The sequence below is a fragment of the Nicotiana tomentosiformis genome, chromosome 11 (genome assembly GCF_000390325.3).
Source record: "Nicotiana tomentosiformis chromosome 11, ASM39032v3, whole genome shotgun sequence".
In the NCBI taxonomy this organism is placed as follows: Eukaryota; Viridiplantae; Streptophyta; class Magnoliopsida; order Solanales; family Solanaceae; genus Nicotiana; species Nicotiana tomentosiformis.
The window spans coordinates 25,974,756-25,993,798 of NC_090822.1; the positions used below are offsets into that span (position 1 = coordinate 25,974,756).

A 19,043-nucleotide genomic window follows, 5' to 3' on the forward strand; every position below is an offset into this window, starting at 1 on the left:
GGGGCCATACGGTATAGTGGAATAGAATGGGCTGAGTGTCCGGAGCCAAATCAATACAGAAGTTAATATCTCTGTCGGATGGCATCCCCCGCAGATCTGCAGTAAAAATCTATGGAAACTCACGCACAACTAGTACTAAATCCATAGAAGGAACCTCCACACTCGAATCATGAACACAGGTCAAATATGCTAGACATCCATTCTCGACCATATGTCGAGCCTTCACATAAGAAATGACCCTGCTGGTAGAATGACCAGAAGTCCTTCTCCACTCTAATCGAGGCAACCCTGGCATGGCTAAGGTCATCTTCTTGGCGTGACATCCCAATATAGCATGATAAGGTTACAACTAATCCATACCCAAGATAACATCAAAATCTACCATATCAAGAAGTAAAAAATTTACGCTAGTCTCAAGACTCCCAATAGTGATCACACACGAGTGATAAACGCGATCTACAACAATAGAATCTCCCACAGGTGTGGACACATACACAGGAGAACTCAAAGAATCATGAGGAATAACCAGATATGAAGCAAAATAGGATGACACGTAGGAATAAGTAGAGCCCAGATCAAATAGAACTGAAGCATCTCTATGACAAACTGGAACAATACATGTGATAACAACGTCAGATGACATCGGGGCAGGCCCCCTCCACTCTAACCTATGTCTCTAGGATGACCTCTAGCTGGCTGGCCTCCACCTCTAACGGCCTGACCTCCACCTCTAACGGCATGACCTCCACCTCTAGCTGCCTGACCCCTGCCTCTAGCTGGCTGAGCAGGAAGTGGAGCAACCGATACTGAGACCATGGCATGAGAAGTCTTCTGTGGCATGTCGCCCAACAATCTTAGACAGAACCTACTGATGTGACCAATACCTCCACACTCAAAGCACCCATCCTATTGTTGTGGCTGTTGAAGCTGAAGCTGACCTGAATGGGCCGGATAACCATGGTGATATATCTTAATAGGAGGCGCACTGATAGAAGCTGATGGTGCACTATAGGCTGGCTGCCCAGAATAAGGCACATAAGGACCACGACTCCATGAAGCATTGACTGAATTGGCTTGGGAGGATGGCCTCTACCAAAAGTACCCCTGCCTCCAGATGAGGCACCACTGAAACTACCGGAATAGCAAGGCCTCTTATCAAACACCGACCCCATCTCCTGATCATGAACCATCTTGATTCGTCTAACAATATCTACAACCCTATGGAAAGTAATATCATCTCCAGTCTCATTGGCCATCTACAGCCTGGTAGTGAAAGTGATCCCATCAATGAATTTCCTCACTCTCTCCCTCTCAGTAGGAAGTAAGATAATGGCATGGCGAGCTAGGTCCACAAATCGAGTCTCATACTAGGTAACAATCATTCTACCCTATTGAAGACGCTCAAACTGCCTGTGGTAATCCTCTCTCAGAGTGACAAGGATGAACTTTTCTAGAAATAGCTGTGAGAACTGATCCCAGGTAAGCACAGGAGACCCAGTTGGTCTAGTCAACATATAATATCTCTACCACGTCTTGGTAGAACCAGTCATCTGAAACACTGCTAAGTTGACCCCACTGGTCTCAACTATACCCATGTTCCGCAATACCTCGTGGCAGCGGTCTAGATAATGTTGTGGGTCCTCAGAAGGTGCACCACTAAAATGAACAAGAAAAAGCTTGGTAAACTTATCCAACTTCAACAAGGCCTCAGAAAACATAGCGGGCCTATCACCGGCATGTGCCGCAATAACCGGCTGAACCGCCCCAACTGGCGGGGCTACTGGAGTCTGATACTGGAGAGCCACCTACTCCGGGGTGTGAGTAGCGGGAGTCTGTGCTCCTCCCCCAGCCCAAGAGATGGTTGGTGCCACCAGGAATGTACCGGTCTGGGCCACACTCTTCATAAGGCCCATCAAATGGACTAGAGCGTCCTGAAGTACTGGAGTGTCTATAAACCCCTCTGAAACCTCAGCTGGTCCGACGAGTACAGTCTAAGCTGGAACCTCCTCCTCGTGATCCATCTAAGGCTCCACTACGGGTGTTGCTGCTCGAGCTCTAGGCTGAGCTCTCCCTCTGCCTCGACCTCTGGCTTGGCCTCGGCCTCGGCCTCTGCCCCTGGTAGTATCTGCCACAGGGTGCTTCAGCTCCTATCCGACTGTAGAGGCAGTACGTATTCTCTCCATCTAAGAGAGAATAAGAATAGAATGGTTCAATCATCAATGATAGAATGAAATCACACGATAGAGAAAGAAAGAAGTAAAAATTTTCCTATACTCCATAGCCTATGAAAGATAAGTACAAACGTCTCCGTACCGATCCACCACACTATAGTAAGCTTGCTCGTCACTTGTGAGACCTAGGCAACCTAGTGCTATGATACCAACTTGTCACGAGCCGAAATTCCCACCCTCAGGATCGTGATGGCGCCTAAAATTTCACTTGCTAAGCAAGCCAACGTTATAATAGTTTTTAGCCATTTTTAACGATTCAAATTAGATAATAACCAAGAAACTGAATAAACTAAAATAGAGTGAGAAAACCATAACAACAACGATGTCTAGATACAATCTCAGAACTGGTGTCACAAGTACACGAGCGACTAGAGTACTACAAATAAAAGTCTAAATGAAAGCATAACTGTCTGAAATACATTAAACAACTAGAGAGGTATGAAAGGAGACTTCAGCTCTGCGGACGCCGTGTAACTGTACCTCAAGTCTCCGTAAGAAATCAATCCGAGCAATCTACTGATCGCCGCTAGGACCGACTCCAAAATCTGCACAAGAAGTGTAGAATGTAGTATGAGTACAACCGACCCCATATATTCTATAAGTACCGAGCCTAACCTCGACGAAGTAGTGGCGAGATTAAGGCGGGTCACTTATAATAACTTGTATGCAATATAATAATAATAACAATAGGAAAGTAATACAGGAAATAATGGCAAAGCAGTTAATTGATGAAAGCAAACTCAACCCTCGAAATCAGTAAAACCAGAAATATTAGTCTTCACAATCTCATATGAAAATACTGAAAATTTACACAATACAACAATGAGTTCAACACACACAATCCGTTGCGGCGCGCAACCCGATCCCACCATATAAACACAATCCTCCCTTATTTCATCAAATCAATATCAGAGTAACATGTAAAATCCGTTGAGGCACGCAACCCGATCCCACCGTATAATCATAATTAATATCAAATCCTCTCTTATTCCACCCGTTGCAGCGTACAACTCGATCATAAATAAAAATTAATAAATGTAATCAATTCAACAACTCAATTCATGAGAATCTCTACGATTAAAGAGTATGAAAGCAAATCTATAAAGGAACCCCGTACCAAATCAAGAAATGCTAAAATTAATACAAAGCAATATGACAAGCCAAATATATGACAGTTAAAGTGTACAAGTAAGACAAGTAAGGCAAGTAGCAATTAATCATGGAATCATGGAAGAAATAAATATTTTAATATAAGAGTAAATAAATGACAAGTAACAAGTTACGGCATAGAAAGCATTTAAAACATGTGACATTTAAGACATGGAATAAGATAATTAATAAAATACGGGAAAACATGGACACAATTATCTTGACGGCGCATAAACACTCATCACCTCGCATATACGCCGTTACACATAAAATTCACATAACATATAGTTCAAGGGTTCCTAATTCCCTCATATCAAGGTTAGACCCAACACTTATCTCGCTCCGCAAGCAAATCAAAGCTCAACCATGACCTTTCCTCTAAAATTCGCCTCCAAACCAATCGAATCTAACCAAAATTGACTTAATATCAACAAACAGTGCGAGAAAAATCAATTACAATGCATATAGCTAAGATCTTTACACTTTTCCCAAAATAATTCAACAAAAATCAACCCCGGGCTCGCTTGGTCAAAACCCAAGATTTGGATCAAAACCCAATTACCCATTCACCTCCGAGCCCGATTATTTGATTAGTTTCGAAATTCAACCTCAATTTGAGGTCTAAATCTCAATTTTATAAACCCCCCCAATTCTTCCCAAATCCCTAATTTTCTACCATGAAATAGCATAAATTAAGGTTAGAAATCAAGGGGTGTTGATGGAAATGGAAGAAAACGAGTTAAGGTATACTAGCTTATGAAATGGTGATGCAATTTCTCTTCAAAATCGCCTTTAGGCCGAGCTTTAATGAGAACATGTTGAAATCCCGATTTTTGGAAGTTTTAAAGTAGGGGCATTAGGTGTTCATCGTGTTCGCGAGACACCTGACGCTATCGCGAAGCAGTAGTGGTCAAAGGTCTTCGCGTTCGCGAAGGCTTACACCCACCTGCCCTCGCGTTCGCGGTCCTCATGCCGCGTTAGCGAAGAGTAACAACTAGTTCCCCCTTCTCGGCCCATAATCTTACACGTTCGCGAGTGACTGGTCGCGTTCGCGAAGGGTAAATCCACCAATGCTCCGCGTTCGCGACCCAGCTATCGCGTTCGCGATGAAGAAAACCACCCCAGCCCTAAGTTCCCCTTCACGATCGTGAGAGTGGCTTCGCAATCGCGAAGCACAAAGCACCAGGTGACAACAACAATGAAAAAACAGCAATGGCCTAAATCCAAAAATGACACGTAGCCTATCCGAAACTCACCCGAGCCCCTCGGGCTCCAAACTAAATATAAACACAAGTGTAATAACATCATACGAACTTGCTCGCGCGATCAAAACATCAAAATAACACCTAGAACCACGAATCAGATACCAAAACAAATGAAATTTTCAAGAAAACTTAAGAACATGCAATTTTACAACCGGACGTCCGAATCACGTCAAATCAACTCCGTTTTGTACCAAATTTTGCAGACAAGTCATAAATACTGAAATGAACCGATACCAAATTCCGAAACCGAAATCCGAGCCTGGTAGCAATAATGTCAACCTACGGTCGAACTTAGGAATTTTGTAAACCTTTAAATTGTTAATTTTCAACAAATTACGTTAAATCAAGTTAGGGACTTACGAATTCGATTCCAGGCATACGCCCAAGTCCCAAATCACGATACGGACCTACCGGGACCGTAAAAATACTGATCCGGGTCCGTTTACATAAAACATTGACCGTAGTCAATCAAATGAGTTTTAAGTCAAAATTTTACATTTTCTTCAATTTTTCACATAAAAGTTTTTCGGAAAAAAGACACGGAATGTGCACGCAAATCGAAAAAGGCTAAACGGAGCTATTCGAGGTCTCAGAACACAGAAATAAAGGGTAAAACTGTAAATGACCTATCGGGTCATCACATATATTTACAGACACGATTTATAATATATATATATATATATATATATATATATATATATATATATATATATATATATATATATATATATATATATATATATCATGTTTTACCTCTCATTAGTGAAAATTTTGACTATATTACTCCAATACGCAAATAATGAAAAAGGATAAAGAAGAGTATATTTTTCTCGATCGGTGATCTCATACTTTTTTTATTTGTATATTGTTTCATTTTTTTTATTTAGTTTACTATATATCTTTTTATAAGTACATTTTGTTGATGAATTACATTAAGACTATCATGACTTCGTTTATTTTGATGCTATGTTGGATCGAAAATTTATTTTATATTTAAAAGTTTAAACTATTCTAAAAGAAATATATATATATATTTTTTTTTTGGTGTTTAAACTTTATAGGTTGTGGAAAAGCTCAACGAATGTCAGCATTATATTTAGCTTTTGGTTTTCCTAATTAACGAGCCTAGGATTTGAGATACAGATTGATTAGAGACTGCTAATACAAAATCTAGATTCTAGAATAAGATTCAGTTAGCTTTATTGACTTAATCGACTTATTAAATGTAGGGTTTCTCTGTGCATAACCTTGAAATAGGATTAAATGTGTTGACTTAGGAATAAACTTACTCGTACTTAGTGTTTGCATTAAATTTATTAGGATAGTGTCTTAGATATAAATTATTTGATTTAGTATAAATAATAAATACAGGTAAATATGTGATAGATCAATGAAAATCTTGGAGGGTATGCACTAGTAACTTATGGATTAATTAAGCACTCGTGTACTCATTTTGCCACAATGAAAGATGTATACGGTCAAAATCGATTAGTCTGTCGTACGGACTGGTCGGTATGATAATACTTTGATCGAAGGGCGGCTTCGTAATACCAGGTCGAGGTCCGAAGTCGGGTCATCAAGTTTCGAGTTCTAGGACCGATCAATGACAAGCTCGGTATCATTATCGGGCTCGTATCCAAATCGAGCTACGGGGCGAAGCGAAATTATCGAGCTTAAGATGCATAGACCGACCGACACCGACCCCGAATCAATATCAAACTCCGAGTAATAATCGAGCTTGAGTCAAGATCGAGGGCTCGAGTCAATACCGAGTTCAAGCTAATATCGAGCTCACAGACAAGAGCCGTTGCAACCGCATTAGGGAGAGAATCCTGACAGGAATTAGGGAAAAGCTAATTCCTCATGGGTTCCCCACTATATATTTTTTATTATATCTAAAGTAGGATCCCTCCACTATAAAGGGGATGATTGTTATTTCTGTGAAGGACATCCACACATTGTAACAAAAGACTACTTCTCATACGGAAAGATTAATCCTTTGAGCTCTTTTACTTCATTTTATCTAGTTCATTCATTTTTCTCCTTTCCACCGTTTTTATCTTTCATCCTTATAAGTCAAGACTGTATATTTCTATTTCTTATTACGATTTTGTATCAAGTTATACCACACACCCTTAGAACCACGTACAAATTTAACTCTATTCGATTTTTCGGGTGAACAGTTTGGCGCCCACCGTGGGGCAAGGATAACAGTGGTTGTTTGATACAAATCTGCAACACACACCATTTTACGCTTGTCTTGTGAAAATATCTTTAACTTCAGAATTAGCAATGGCAAACCCTCGATTAATGACTTTACCTATCGATAACGAAGCTGGCCTTCAAGATGAAACCAACAATATGACGCCCAGGGCCGGAAGGCCGCTTATCGATGCCGTTGAAGCTTGAGCCGGAGTACCTGCAGCTCGAGTCGAAGTACCACTGGACGTTAATTTGCATGTGGCCCTTGAGGAAAACCAATGTTCTGAACCTGAAAATAGCATTCATGGTGGCACTCGATCTGCAGCTTGAGACACCCATAACGCCGAGGAAAACGGGGTCAGCCTGCGTATGATTTTTGAAATGCTGCAAGCCCAACAGGTAGCGATAGCTCAGTTGCAGAGTCAAACCCCAGTACCAAGCAGGCCGAAACCCAGCCCACCTCGAGAAACTGCCCACAGAACGGAACCAACCATAGTGAGGTCAAATGAGCAAGAATCGGGGACTACTCCCGAAATTGCTAAGATGCTCGAGGAGCTCACAACGCGGATCGAAGCCAACGATAAAAAGTAGAAACATATAACTCCAGGGTCGATCAGATCCCCGGGGCTCCACCAATGATTAAAAAGTTGGATTCCAAAAAAATTGTGCAAAAGCCTTTCCCCTCGAGTGCAGCCCCAAAACCAATCCCCAAAAAATTTCGTATCCCCGAAATTCCCAAATATAACAGAACGACCGACCCCAACGAACACATCACCTCTTACACATGTGCCATCAGGGGGAACGATTTAGAAGACGATGAAATCGAATCTGCACTGTTAAAAAAATTGGTGAGACCCTTTCGAAGGGAGCAATGATTTGGTATCACAACCTACCACCGAATTATATCGACTCATTTGCCATGTTAGCAGATTCTTTTATAAAGGCACGTGCCATAAAAGTCGCAACGAGGAAATCAAACCTTTTCAAAGTAAAACAAAGGGTTAATGAAATGTTGAGGGAGTTCGTGTCCCGATTTCAAATGGAACGCATGGAATTACCATTGGTCACAGACAATTAGGCTGTTCAATATTTCACCCAAGGGTTGAACGAGTGAAGTTCGATAGCATCACGTTGGCTGAAATAAAATTTGATCGAGTATCCAGCAATAACTTGGGCAGATGTGCACAATCGATACCAATCAAAAATCAGGGTCGAAGACGACCAATTAGGAGCTCCTTCCAGATCGGTACATCCAAACAGGTCGGCTATTAAGAATCAAAGGGACATTGACAAAGAGCAAAGGTCGAACAGAGAACGATATTAACCGTACATTGCTGATCGAAAGAACAATGGTTCGGGACACAATTCCGCCCGGAACAATGGAAGAAGTGATCGAGGACAAAGCTCTCGGGGACTTATGAGTAAGAGTGGTTTTGGAAAATATGCCGATCCTGTAGAGGCACCTCGGTTATCGGAATATAACTTCAGCATCGATGCATCGGGCATCATATCGGCAATCGGAAGAATCAAAGATACTAGGTGGCCCAGACCCATGCAAACCGATCCTTCCCAAAGAAACCCAAATTCGATGCGCAAATATCATGGTACGCATGGCCACAAGACCGAGGATTGCAGGCAATTAAGGGAAGAGGTATCCCGTCTATTCAATGAGGGCCACCTTCGAGGGTTTCTCAACGATCGAGCCAAGAATCACATCAGAGAAAAGGACGCCGACAGAAAAAATGAACAAGAGAAGCCTCAACATATCATTCATATGATCATCGGTGGGGTCGATACTCCACAGGGTCCTGTACCCAAACGCACTAAGGTACTAACCACTGGGGTAAAACGAACCCAAGATTATGTACCCGAAGGCACTTTATCATTCGATAACGAAGAAGCAGAAGGCATTTCTCAGCCCCACAACGATGCTCTGGTAATTTCTATCCTATTAAATAATGTTCAAGTTAAGCGTGTTTTAGTGGATCCAGGTAGCTCTGCGAACATCATCCGATCGAGGGTCATAGAACAACTCGGTCTGCAAAATCAAGTCGTGCCCGCAGCTCGGGTCCTGAACGGCTTTAATATGGCCAGTAAAATGACTAAAGGGGAGATTATTCTACTGGTGAACGTGGATGGGACCATCCAAAATAACAAGTTCCATGTAATCGAGGGCGACATGAGGTACAATGCCCTACTTGGAAGGCCTTGGATCCACAATATGAGGGCAATACCTTCTACTCTCCACAAAGTAATGAAATTCCCGACGTCCGACGGCGTGAAAATAATGTACGGGGAACAATATGCTGCGAAGGAAATGTATGCGGTCGATGAGGTAACACTGATATCAACACCATCGACCTCGGAAAAATCGAGTATTAAAGGTAAACGAGGAGTCAAATAGCAATCACAGCCGCCAGTCTCGACCGAATCGGGGAAACAGGAAATAGAAGAAGAGGAGGAGGATTTCCTGACCCCTCGAACTTTTATCATCCCCGAAGATTCTGACGCCACCAAGTCAACGATCGAAGAACTGGAATAGGTTATATTGATCGAGCATCTTCCCGAGAAAAAAAGTATACCTAGGAACGGGATTGACCCCCGAACTCAGGAAAAAACTTATTCAATTTCTTATTGATAACATAGATTATTTTGCTTGGTCCCATTTAGATATGGCAGTAATCCCACCGTCGATAACAACGCACCGGCTGAGCTTGGACTCTAGGTTCAAACCGGTGAAAAGCATGCATTTGTAAATAACGAGGTAATTAAACTTCTCAAAATAGGGTCGATTCGGGAAGTAAAATATCCCGAATGGTTAGCCAATGTAGTTGTAGTCCCTAAAAAAGGGAACAAGCTTAGAATGTGTGTAGATTATAAAGATCTAAACAAGGCGTGCCCCAAAGATTCTTTTCCACTGCCTAACATTCATCGCATGATCGACGCCACAGCCTGCCACGAGATCCTTACTTTTTTCGATGCCTATTCTGGGTACAATCAAATCCGAATGAACCTGGAGGACCGAGAAAAGACTTCATTTATCACTAAGTATGGAACATATTGCTATAATGTAATGCCCTTCGGGCTAAAAAATGCAGGAGCTACTTACCAACGCCTAGTGAATAAAATGTTCGAAGAATAAATAGGTAAGTCAATGGAAGTTTATATTGATGACATGCTAGTTAAGTCCCTGCGAGCAGATGACCATTTGACTCAGTTGCAGGAGACGTTCGAGATTTTAAGGAAATACAACATGAAGCTCAACCCCGAGAAATGTGCTTTCAGGGTTGGTTCGGGCAAGTTCCTTGGCTTCATGGTATCGAATCGGGGAATCGAGATCAACCCCGATAAAATCAAGGCCATCGAAGATATCACCATCGTGGATAATATAAAAGTAGTAGAGAAGCTAACCGAACAGATAGCTACCTTAGGCTGATTCATTTCGAGGTCGTCGGATCGAAGCCACAAATTCTTCTCTCTATCAAAAAGAAGAACGATTTCGCCTGGACCCCAAAATACCAACAAGCAGTAGAACAATTGAAAAATACCTGTCGAGCCCACCACTGCTTCACACGCCGAAGGCAGATGAGAAACATTACTTATACTTGGAGGTATCGGAAATCGCGGTAAGTGGCGTCCTAGTTCGAGAAGAGCAAGGTACGTAATTTCCTGTTTATTATGTAAGTTGAACCTTATGAGAAGCAAAAACTAGATATCTACACTTAGAGAAATTGGCGCTTGCACTGATAAGTGCGTCTAGAAAGTTAAGACCATACTTTCAATGTCACCCCACATGCGTTTTGACCACTTACCCACTTCGTAATATTTTACATAAACCTGAACTATCGGGCCAATTGGCCAAATGGGCCGTCGAAGTCAGCGGGTACGATATTGAATATCAACCCCGTACGACCATCAAGTTTCAAATTTTAGCGGACTTCATGGCCGATTTCACGCCAACCCTCGTACCCAAAGTAGAAAAAGAGCTCTTGTTAAAATCAAGTACATCGTCGGGTGTTTGGACCCTCTTCACAGATGGTACTTCGAATGTGAAGGGGTCCGGGCTTGGCATCGTGTTGAAACCCCCCACGGGTGGCATTATTAGGCAATATATCAAGACCTCTAGGTTGACTAACAATGAGGCCGAGTATGAGGCCATGATTGCAGGTCTCGAGCTGGCTAAAAGCTTGGGAGTAGATGTCATTGAAGCCAAATGTGACTCTCTACTAGTGGTGAACCAAGTAAACAAAACCTTCGAAGTTCGAGAAGATAGAATACAAAGGTATTTGGACAAATTACAGGTAACTTTGTACCGTTTCAAGGAATGGACTTTACAACATGTGCCTCGAGAACAAAACAGTGAGGCCGATGCACTCGCAAATTTGGGGTCATCGGTCGAGGACGGTGAGATCGACTCGGGGACTGTCGTTCAACTCTCAAGGACTGTTGTTCAACTCTCGAGATCTGTGATCGAGGAGGGGCATGCCGAGATAAATTCCACAAGCTTAACCTGGGATTGGAGAAATAAGTATATTGAATATTTGAAGAACAGAAAACTCCAATCGAACCCTATAGAGTCCAAGGCCCTACGAACCAAAGCTGCTCGATTCACATTAGCTGAAGATGGAACATTATACAGGAGGACGTTCGATGGACCATTGGCAGTATGCTTGGGACCAGGAGACACCGATTATGTTTTACGAGAGGTCCATGAAGGCACTTGTGGGAACCACTCCGGCGCCGAACCACTGATTCACAAAATTATCAGAGTAGGATATTACTAGGATAGCATGGAAAAGGATACTAAGGAGTTTGTTCGAAGATGTGATAAATGTCAAAGGTTTGCACCGATGATCCATCAACCCGGAGAACAACTTCATTCAGTTCTATCCCCATAGCCATTCATGAAATAGGGGATGGATATCGTCAGCCCTCTACCATCATCCCCAGGTAAAGCTAAGTTCATTTTATTTATGACTGACTATTTCTCTAAATGGGTTGAAGCACAGGCGTTCGAGAAAGTGAGAGAAAAAGAGGTTATAGATTTCATCTGGGATCACATCGTGTGTCGATTTGGGATACTCGCAGAAATAACATGCGACAATGGTAAGCAATTTATCGGCAGTAAAGTAACAAAATTTCTCGAAGACCATAAAATAGAAAGGATATTATCAACACCGTATCACCCCAGTGGTAACGGACAAGCCGAATCAACAAACAAGACTATCATCCAAAACCTGAAGAAAAGGTTGAACGAAGCCAAAGAGAAATGGAGAGAAATTCTGCCCGAAGTCCTCTGGGCATATCGAACAACATCGAACTCCAGTATGGGAGCAACTCTGTTTTCCTTAGTGTATGGATCTGAAGCCTTAATTCCAGTCGGAGAACCCAGCGCAAGGTTTCGACATACATCGGTGGAATCAAACTATGAGGCAATGAATACTAGCCTCGGATTATTAGATGAAAAATGAGAAGCGGCACTTGTTCGAATGGCTGCACAAAAGCAACGAATCGAAAGGTACTACAATAGAAGAACCAACCTCCGCCACTTCAGGGTCCGGAACTTAGTCCTAAGGAAGGTCACCATCAACACTCGAGATCCTAATGAAGGGAAGCTCGGCCCAAATTGGGAAGGACCCTACCAAGTCCTCGATATAGTCGAAAATGGGTCTTAAAACTCGGAATGATAGATGGCGAACCATTATCGAACAACTGGAACATATCACTTCTCAAACGATATTATTGTTAAGGTATGATTCTCTCCCTTCTTTCGTCTATATATACATATTCGACGCTAACTCATTGCAGGAGTTCAACCAAATACATCGAGACCTCAGGTTTTAAAGTACGTATTGCACTCTTTTTCCCTTAGATCGTCTTTTATCCCAAATGGGTTTTTTCAGTTAGGTTTTTAACGAGGCAACAACCATGTGCTACCTGAAGATAATTCAATAGTATCCGACGCTTCTTTACGATCAACCTCAAATACTGGAGGGCTTTACCGTCAAATAAATCGAGTTCAGTACAAGATAGTTTTTTATATCAAATTAATGTCAAGCAGGGTCTCGATAGGGGAAAAGTGTAAGGGCCAAATGGTCAAAAGGAACCATGCCCGCATAGTTTCGCTCGAGCCCGGGCACATGTATAATGACGTATAAAGGGAAACTTCTTCTTTACCGATACCTCATATTTTGAAAAGTTCGTTCTACTTCATGATTCAAACAAGCCTAAGGGCTATCTTACTTCGAGTTCGAGCAATCACTCACTCGATCATTAAGCCTACGGGCTATCTTACTTCGAGTTCGAGCAATCACTCACTAGAACATTAAGCCTACGGGCTATCTTACTTCAAGCCTACAGGCTATCTTACTTTGAGTTCGAGAAATCACTCACTTGACCATTAAGCCTACGGGCTATCTTACTTCGAGTTCGAGCAATCACTCACTCGACCATTAAGCCTACGAGCTATCTTACTTCGAGCTCGAGCAATCACTCACTCGACCATTAAGCATACGGGCTATCTTACTTCGAGTTCGAGCAATCACTCTATCTTACTTCGAGTTCGAGTAATCACTCACTAGACCATTAAGCCTACGGGCTATCTTACTTCGGGTTCGAGCAATCGCCCACTCGGCTATTAAGCCTAAGGGTTACTTTACTTAAAGTTTGAGCAAATGCTCACTCAACTATAATAGCCTAAGGGCCACTCGTACTTCGACTTCAAGCAAGTACTCACTCGGTTATAAAGGCTACAAAGACCAAATTCAATCAAAATTGCCTAAAGCCTCAAACTTATGAACATTTTCATAAGGCACAAGTAAAACAAAAATCTTCACTAGGCAGAAGAGTGGAAACAGAGACAAGTCGGGAAAAGAAAAGACTTTTATATATATGATGATGTTTACAAAACTTCGATCAGGGCCTTACACAAAAAGATCAAAAAAGAAAAAACCTAATTATCTACGGGAGCAGTCTTTTCTCCATCGGGCTCCTCCCCACTCTGAGACCCACTCTTGCTCCCGTCACCGTCATCGTCTGTAACACCCCAAAGTTTTACTAATATTTACATTTTCGATTGAGCATCTTTATAATGAGGAAATATTTTTACTTCGCAACTTCCTAAACGTGAAATTTACAATACATGAAAATTTCTTACTCTAGGTTGTGTTAATACTGACAAAGAAGTTCCATGGTGTTGCTATGCATAACACTTAATATTATTTTGATGAATTATTATTAAATACATTAATTAAATTTTTGGGCTGTCACTCTTTTGTATTTATCTAAAGATATTTAGTAGTTGGGCAACCATTTGTATTTCATATTTATCCAAAATTCTTAAAGACAACTTTGATTGACTTAGTCTTCCATAAACTCCCCATTTTCATTCTTTCAAGAAAAAGAAAAACACCCCTACCCTCTCTCCTTCTTATCACCTGAAAACTTCATGAAAACCACCATAAATTTCCACTAAACCAACCAGCAAAATTCGTTCTTGGTGAAGCTGAAGTTGCTCCTCTCTTTTGTGGTAAGTTACTAAACCCGTTTTTACACTAGACAACTATTAGTGTTTTCTTCATATCTTTTTGTATAGAGCTCTGTGTTAAGTGATCTAAGACTTTATGGAAAGCTATTTCATAGATCTATAATGTTTATGAAGGAACAAAAACCTGGTTTATCTTTTATTTACCCGAAAATAGGTGATGAAGCACAGGACGGGTGCTGCCCAGATTTTCTGTTTTACAAACCCTCCCTGTACTACTGTTAGTAAGTTTAGCATAACGTTTTGTACAAAATTGATATGGGGGTGATTCAAAATGTTCTAAAACTCTAAGACACATATCTACAATTGTAAAGAAGACCACACAGTCTATTTTATCCTTTTTCATCTTCAAATCTGAGTCACAACACGAGGCAGTGATACTGTCCAGAATTTCTGTTTCTAACATTTTGGATACTTTTCACCAATATCATGTTTAGTTTGACATGTTAAATCACTGAACTTATATAGATATTTTATTATATATTTAAGGTATATATATCCTTGTAAAATCTAAGGGGAAGTGTTTGAGGAAGTGGACGAATTTGGTTTGTCTAGGGCGTAGATGATTCGAACGTCCTCAAGTTGTGGTTGAACTATTTTGTGGTAAAACACCAAGGTTTGTGTATAAACTTTGTACTCTTTTTACTTGCTGGAATATTTTGAAATAACCTGATATTTTATTTTCCTTGTCTTCAATAAATAGCATTGTATTCGTGTTATATCAAGTATTATAAGATATTTGCTAAATCGCCCACTCGTACGGATTGTTTGATCATTTTGCATTCTTGTTGGGACTTTTTCCTTCTTGTGGCAGTGACTTTGTCACTCATCTTGGCATGCCTCTTGATTTGGATCTTCTGCCATCTTGACTTTGGATTTGTAGTTCGTCTTAAATTATGGAACTTGTCCGTGTTAAGTATGAACTAGGAAGCCATTTTTAATTTTGTTCTTGATTCTCTTGACTATTGGGTTTTGACCCTACTTGATTTTGGACTTCGGTCCATCTTGATATCTGATTTTGCTCAGTGTAATGACATGACGTACATATTGGGCGAAAAATAAATATTTGACAAGCTTTCTTGGATTGATAGTATACGCTTTCTCAACTCTTGAATCTTGAATATAGTTATTGATTATTGGAAACACTTCAAGGGTTGATATTTGATAATTTTGATATATTTGTTCACTTGTTTTAAATTATATTTCATTTGAGCTACCTATGACTAAAAATGAGAATTGGAGAAGTTAATGGCTCCAAGCCCCCAAAGTTTATACGCCACTAAGCTTTATGCTTAGCGATAGTTGTTTTCTATCGTAGGTAATGTACGGGATGTAATTTGAAGACGACCTTATGAAGTAGTCTTTTTGGGAGCACTTAAGGAGATCACATTTGCATATGCACCATGGTTTTGTATAGTTTTGGGACTTGTACATGATATATATGTCACACTTATGTATGTTATTTAGAGGCTTGGATATTAAGACCAAAATCTTGTAACTTGAATTTGGTAACTTATTTTGCTGTTTTAAGGTGTGTTAATAACTCAAATCTTGTAATATGTTTAATTTAAACTTTGTCTTATGTACAAAGGAGAAATCTTGTATATGTACAAAGGAGAAAACTAGTTTTTCTTTTTATACCCGACAGTTTGAAATTTATGTACAATACAAACTTGCAGTGATGTCGAATGAAAGTATAATTTTGTTAGGAAGTTGCTTTAACGTGTTGATTATTCAAGAAGGGTTATATCACCTTATGTTGAAATTTTAACATTGTATTTAATTTTAAAGAAAAAAAATTATGAAGAGCATTTTCAAAATTAAAAATATTGCACTTTGGACCTCATCTCATGGGCCTATTTCCGCTACTAAATTATTCTGAATATTTTTTAATTAATATCTTCTTAATGTTGTAAGTAGTAAATTATATTTATTTCGTAAGTAGCACCCTCCCAAAGGGGTTGCTACAAGTTTTGGTATCAGAGCCTAGGTTTGCGATTCTAGGATTTTTGTTGTGATCGTACCTAATCTTTTTGTTATTTAATTTCTTAAAAATGACTTGGAGATTATAAATTTTTGCATACTTGTTTAATGTAATTTGATGTATTACTTGTGCATATGCATCATGTACATGTCCCTAATGCAGTGTGATCTTATCTTGTATAGGAATTTAATATGGCCTCTTCTTCAAATAGAGCTATCGAATCCGTTGATGAAAGTCAGGCCCATTATAATGCTCCACCTCACCTCCAAGAAGGAGATGAGGTACCCTTGCCTAAATTAAATTATCATCGTGTTAGTGAAAATGAAGTGGACAATAATCCAGGAGCAATGGGTCATAATACTCCTATTATGACTCCTCCATTTCAATAGATGGCTGAGTTCTTTCGTCACTTGGCTGGGACAATGTCAGAACCTAGTGAAATAAATTTTGAGAAGATGAGGAAAATGGGTGGTGTTGAATTTGAAGGCACTACTGATCCCACGGTAGCTGAACAATGGCTCGAGCGCATGGAGAGGGTCTTTGAACAACTAGAGTGTACTAATGCTGCAAAATTTAAGTATGCTATCTCTCTTTTACAAAAAGATGCCTATGATTGGTAGGTAAGTGTGCCAAATGCAAAAGCAAAACCTCCGGTGCTGACTTGGGATGATTTTGTGAAAGCATTTCGTGCGAAATATGTCCCTCCTGTCTAGTGTGATGCAAAGAAAAAAAGAGTTTCCGAATTTAAGACAAGGGAGTATGTCTATTGCAGAGTATCAACAAAACTTTATCAGGCTTTCTCGCTATGCTGGAGGTATTATTGATGGTGAAAGAGACAAGTGCAGAAGATTTGAAGAAGGTTTGAATGGTTACATTTGAAAATCTGTGGCAATCTTGCAACTTGAGGATTTTTCCAAGCTAATTTCAGCTGCTCTTACTTGGGAAAGAATTGATAAGGAAGAAGCTAGTAGGAGAGAAAACAAGTTTAGGAAGGGTAATTCAGATTATGGCGGTCCATCCAAGAAGGGAAAGTTTGACTATTCCAAGACTGAAAGTGCATAGAAGTCATCATATCATAAGCAGAATAAGCCAAATTTCTCTACTGCTAGTACTCCAAGTTATGGCCAAGGCAAAACTTATACATCTACTTGTGCACAGTGCGGAAAGAATCACTATGGTGTCTGCAGAAGAGCTTATGGTGCTTGTTTTAATTGTGGAAGTATGGATCATAAAGTGAAGGATTGTTCTAATCCTAATCCTCTTTCTTATACGCATACAGAGGGCTCAGTTCAAAAGCCTATCACTACTCATTCTCAAGCTAATAACGGTGCAAGACCTAGAAATATACAAGTGGCAGGTTCGGGTAGAGCTAATCAGGCTAGTGGGTCGAGATCTACTGCACGAGTCTATTCTATCAGACAGAAAAATAACCAAGATGGCTCGGACGTGGTTATTAGTAAATTTCACTTATTTGGCATATCTGTTGTTATATTATTTGATCCTGGATCTTCGCACTCTTATGTTTGCTCATCATTTGCATTTCTTAATACTGTTAAATCTGTAAGACTTGACTTTGATGTGCTGGTCACGAGTCCATTAGGTCATCAAGCTGTTGTTAATAGGATTTACCGAGATTGTCCATTCATGATTCAAAATCTGGTCTTCCCTGCAGACTTGCTTGAAATGCCCTTCCAAGACTATGATATTATTGTTGGTATGGATTGGATCCATAGGCACCATGCATTGGTTGATTGTAGGTTGAAACAAGTGACTTTTAGAACTCCTACATACACACACATAGTAGTTCAAGGAGAAAGATCATTGATAGCTAATATTATTTCTGCGATCTTGGCAAGGAAGATGATTTGTCAAGGTTGTGATGCTTATCTTGCTCATATAGTCGATACACGATTGGGGAATCCAAGTCTTAAGGACATACCAACAGTGTGCGACTTTCCTGCTGTATTTTCTGATGATCTTCCTGGGTTGCCTCCAGAAAGGGAGATTGAATTTCCTATAGAGCTTGTCCCTGGAACTACTCCTATTTCTATCGCTCCTTATAGAATGGCTCCAGCTGAATTAAAAGAGTTGAAGGATCAATTGCAAGAACTTTTTGAGAAAGGTTTTATTCGTCCTAGTATTTTGCCTTGGGGAGCTCCTATTTTATTTGTGAAAAAGAAAGATGGCACTCTTAGGCTTTGTATTGATTACCGGTAGCTGAACAAGGTAACAATTAAGAACAAATATCCATTGCCTAGAATCGATGACTTGTTTGACCAACTGAAAGGTGCCAGCTTGTTCTTAAAAAATTGACTTGAGGTCTGGTTATTATCAATTGCGAGTGAGGGACCAAGTTGTTCCTAAAACTGCTTTTAGGACCAGGTATGGACATTATGAATTTTTGGTAATGCCATTTGGTTTGACAAATGCTCATGCTGCATTTATGGATCTAATGAACTGTGTATTTAAGCCTTATCTTGATCAATTTGTGGTGGTGTTTATTGATGACATTTTAGTCTATTCCAAGAATAGAGAAGATCATGATAAGCATCTCCGGATTGTCATGCAAATTCTGAAAGAGAGGAAACTCTACGCGAAGCTTTCCAAATGTGAATTTTGGCTGAGTGAAGTGGCATTTTTTGGGCATATTGTATCAGCTGAAGGTGTGA

At 40.3% G+C, this 19,043-nt stretch overlaps 1 protein-coding gene across 1 annotated transcript; it reads left to right on the forward strand.

Annotated features, from left to right (window-relative positions):
- The first annotated feature begins 17,595 nt into the window (after nt 1-17,595).
- Nucleotides 17,596-18,591, forward strand: LOC138901163 (uncharacterized). The gene has a single exon (XM_070188908.1). It carries the CDS (start codon nt 17,596-17,598, stop codon nt 18,589-18,591), a length of 996 nt encoding a protein of 331 aa, XP_070045009.1.
- Nucleotides 18,592-19,043: the final 452 nt, after the last annotated feature.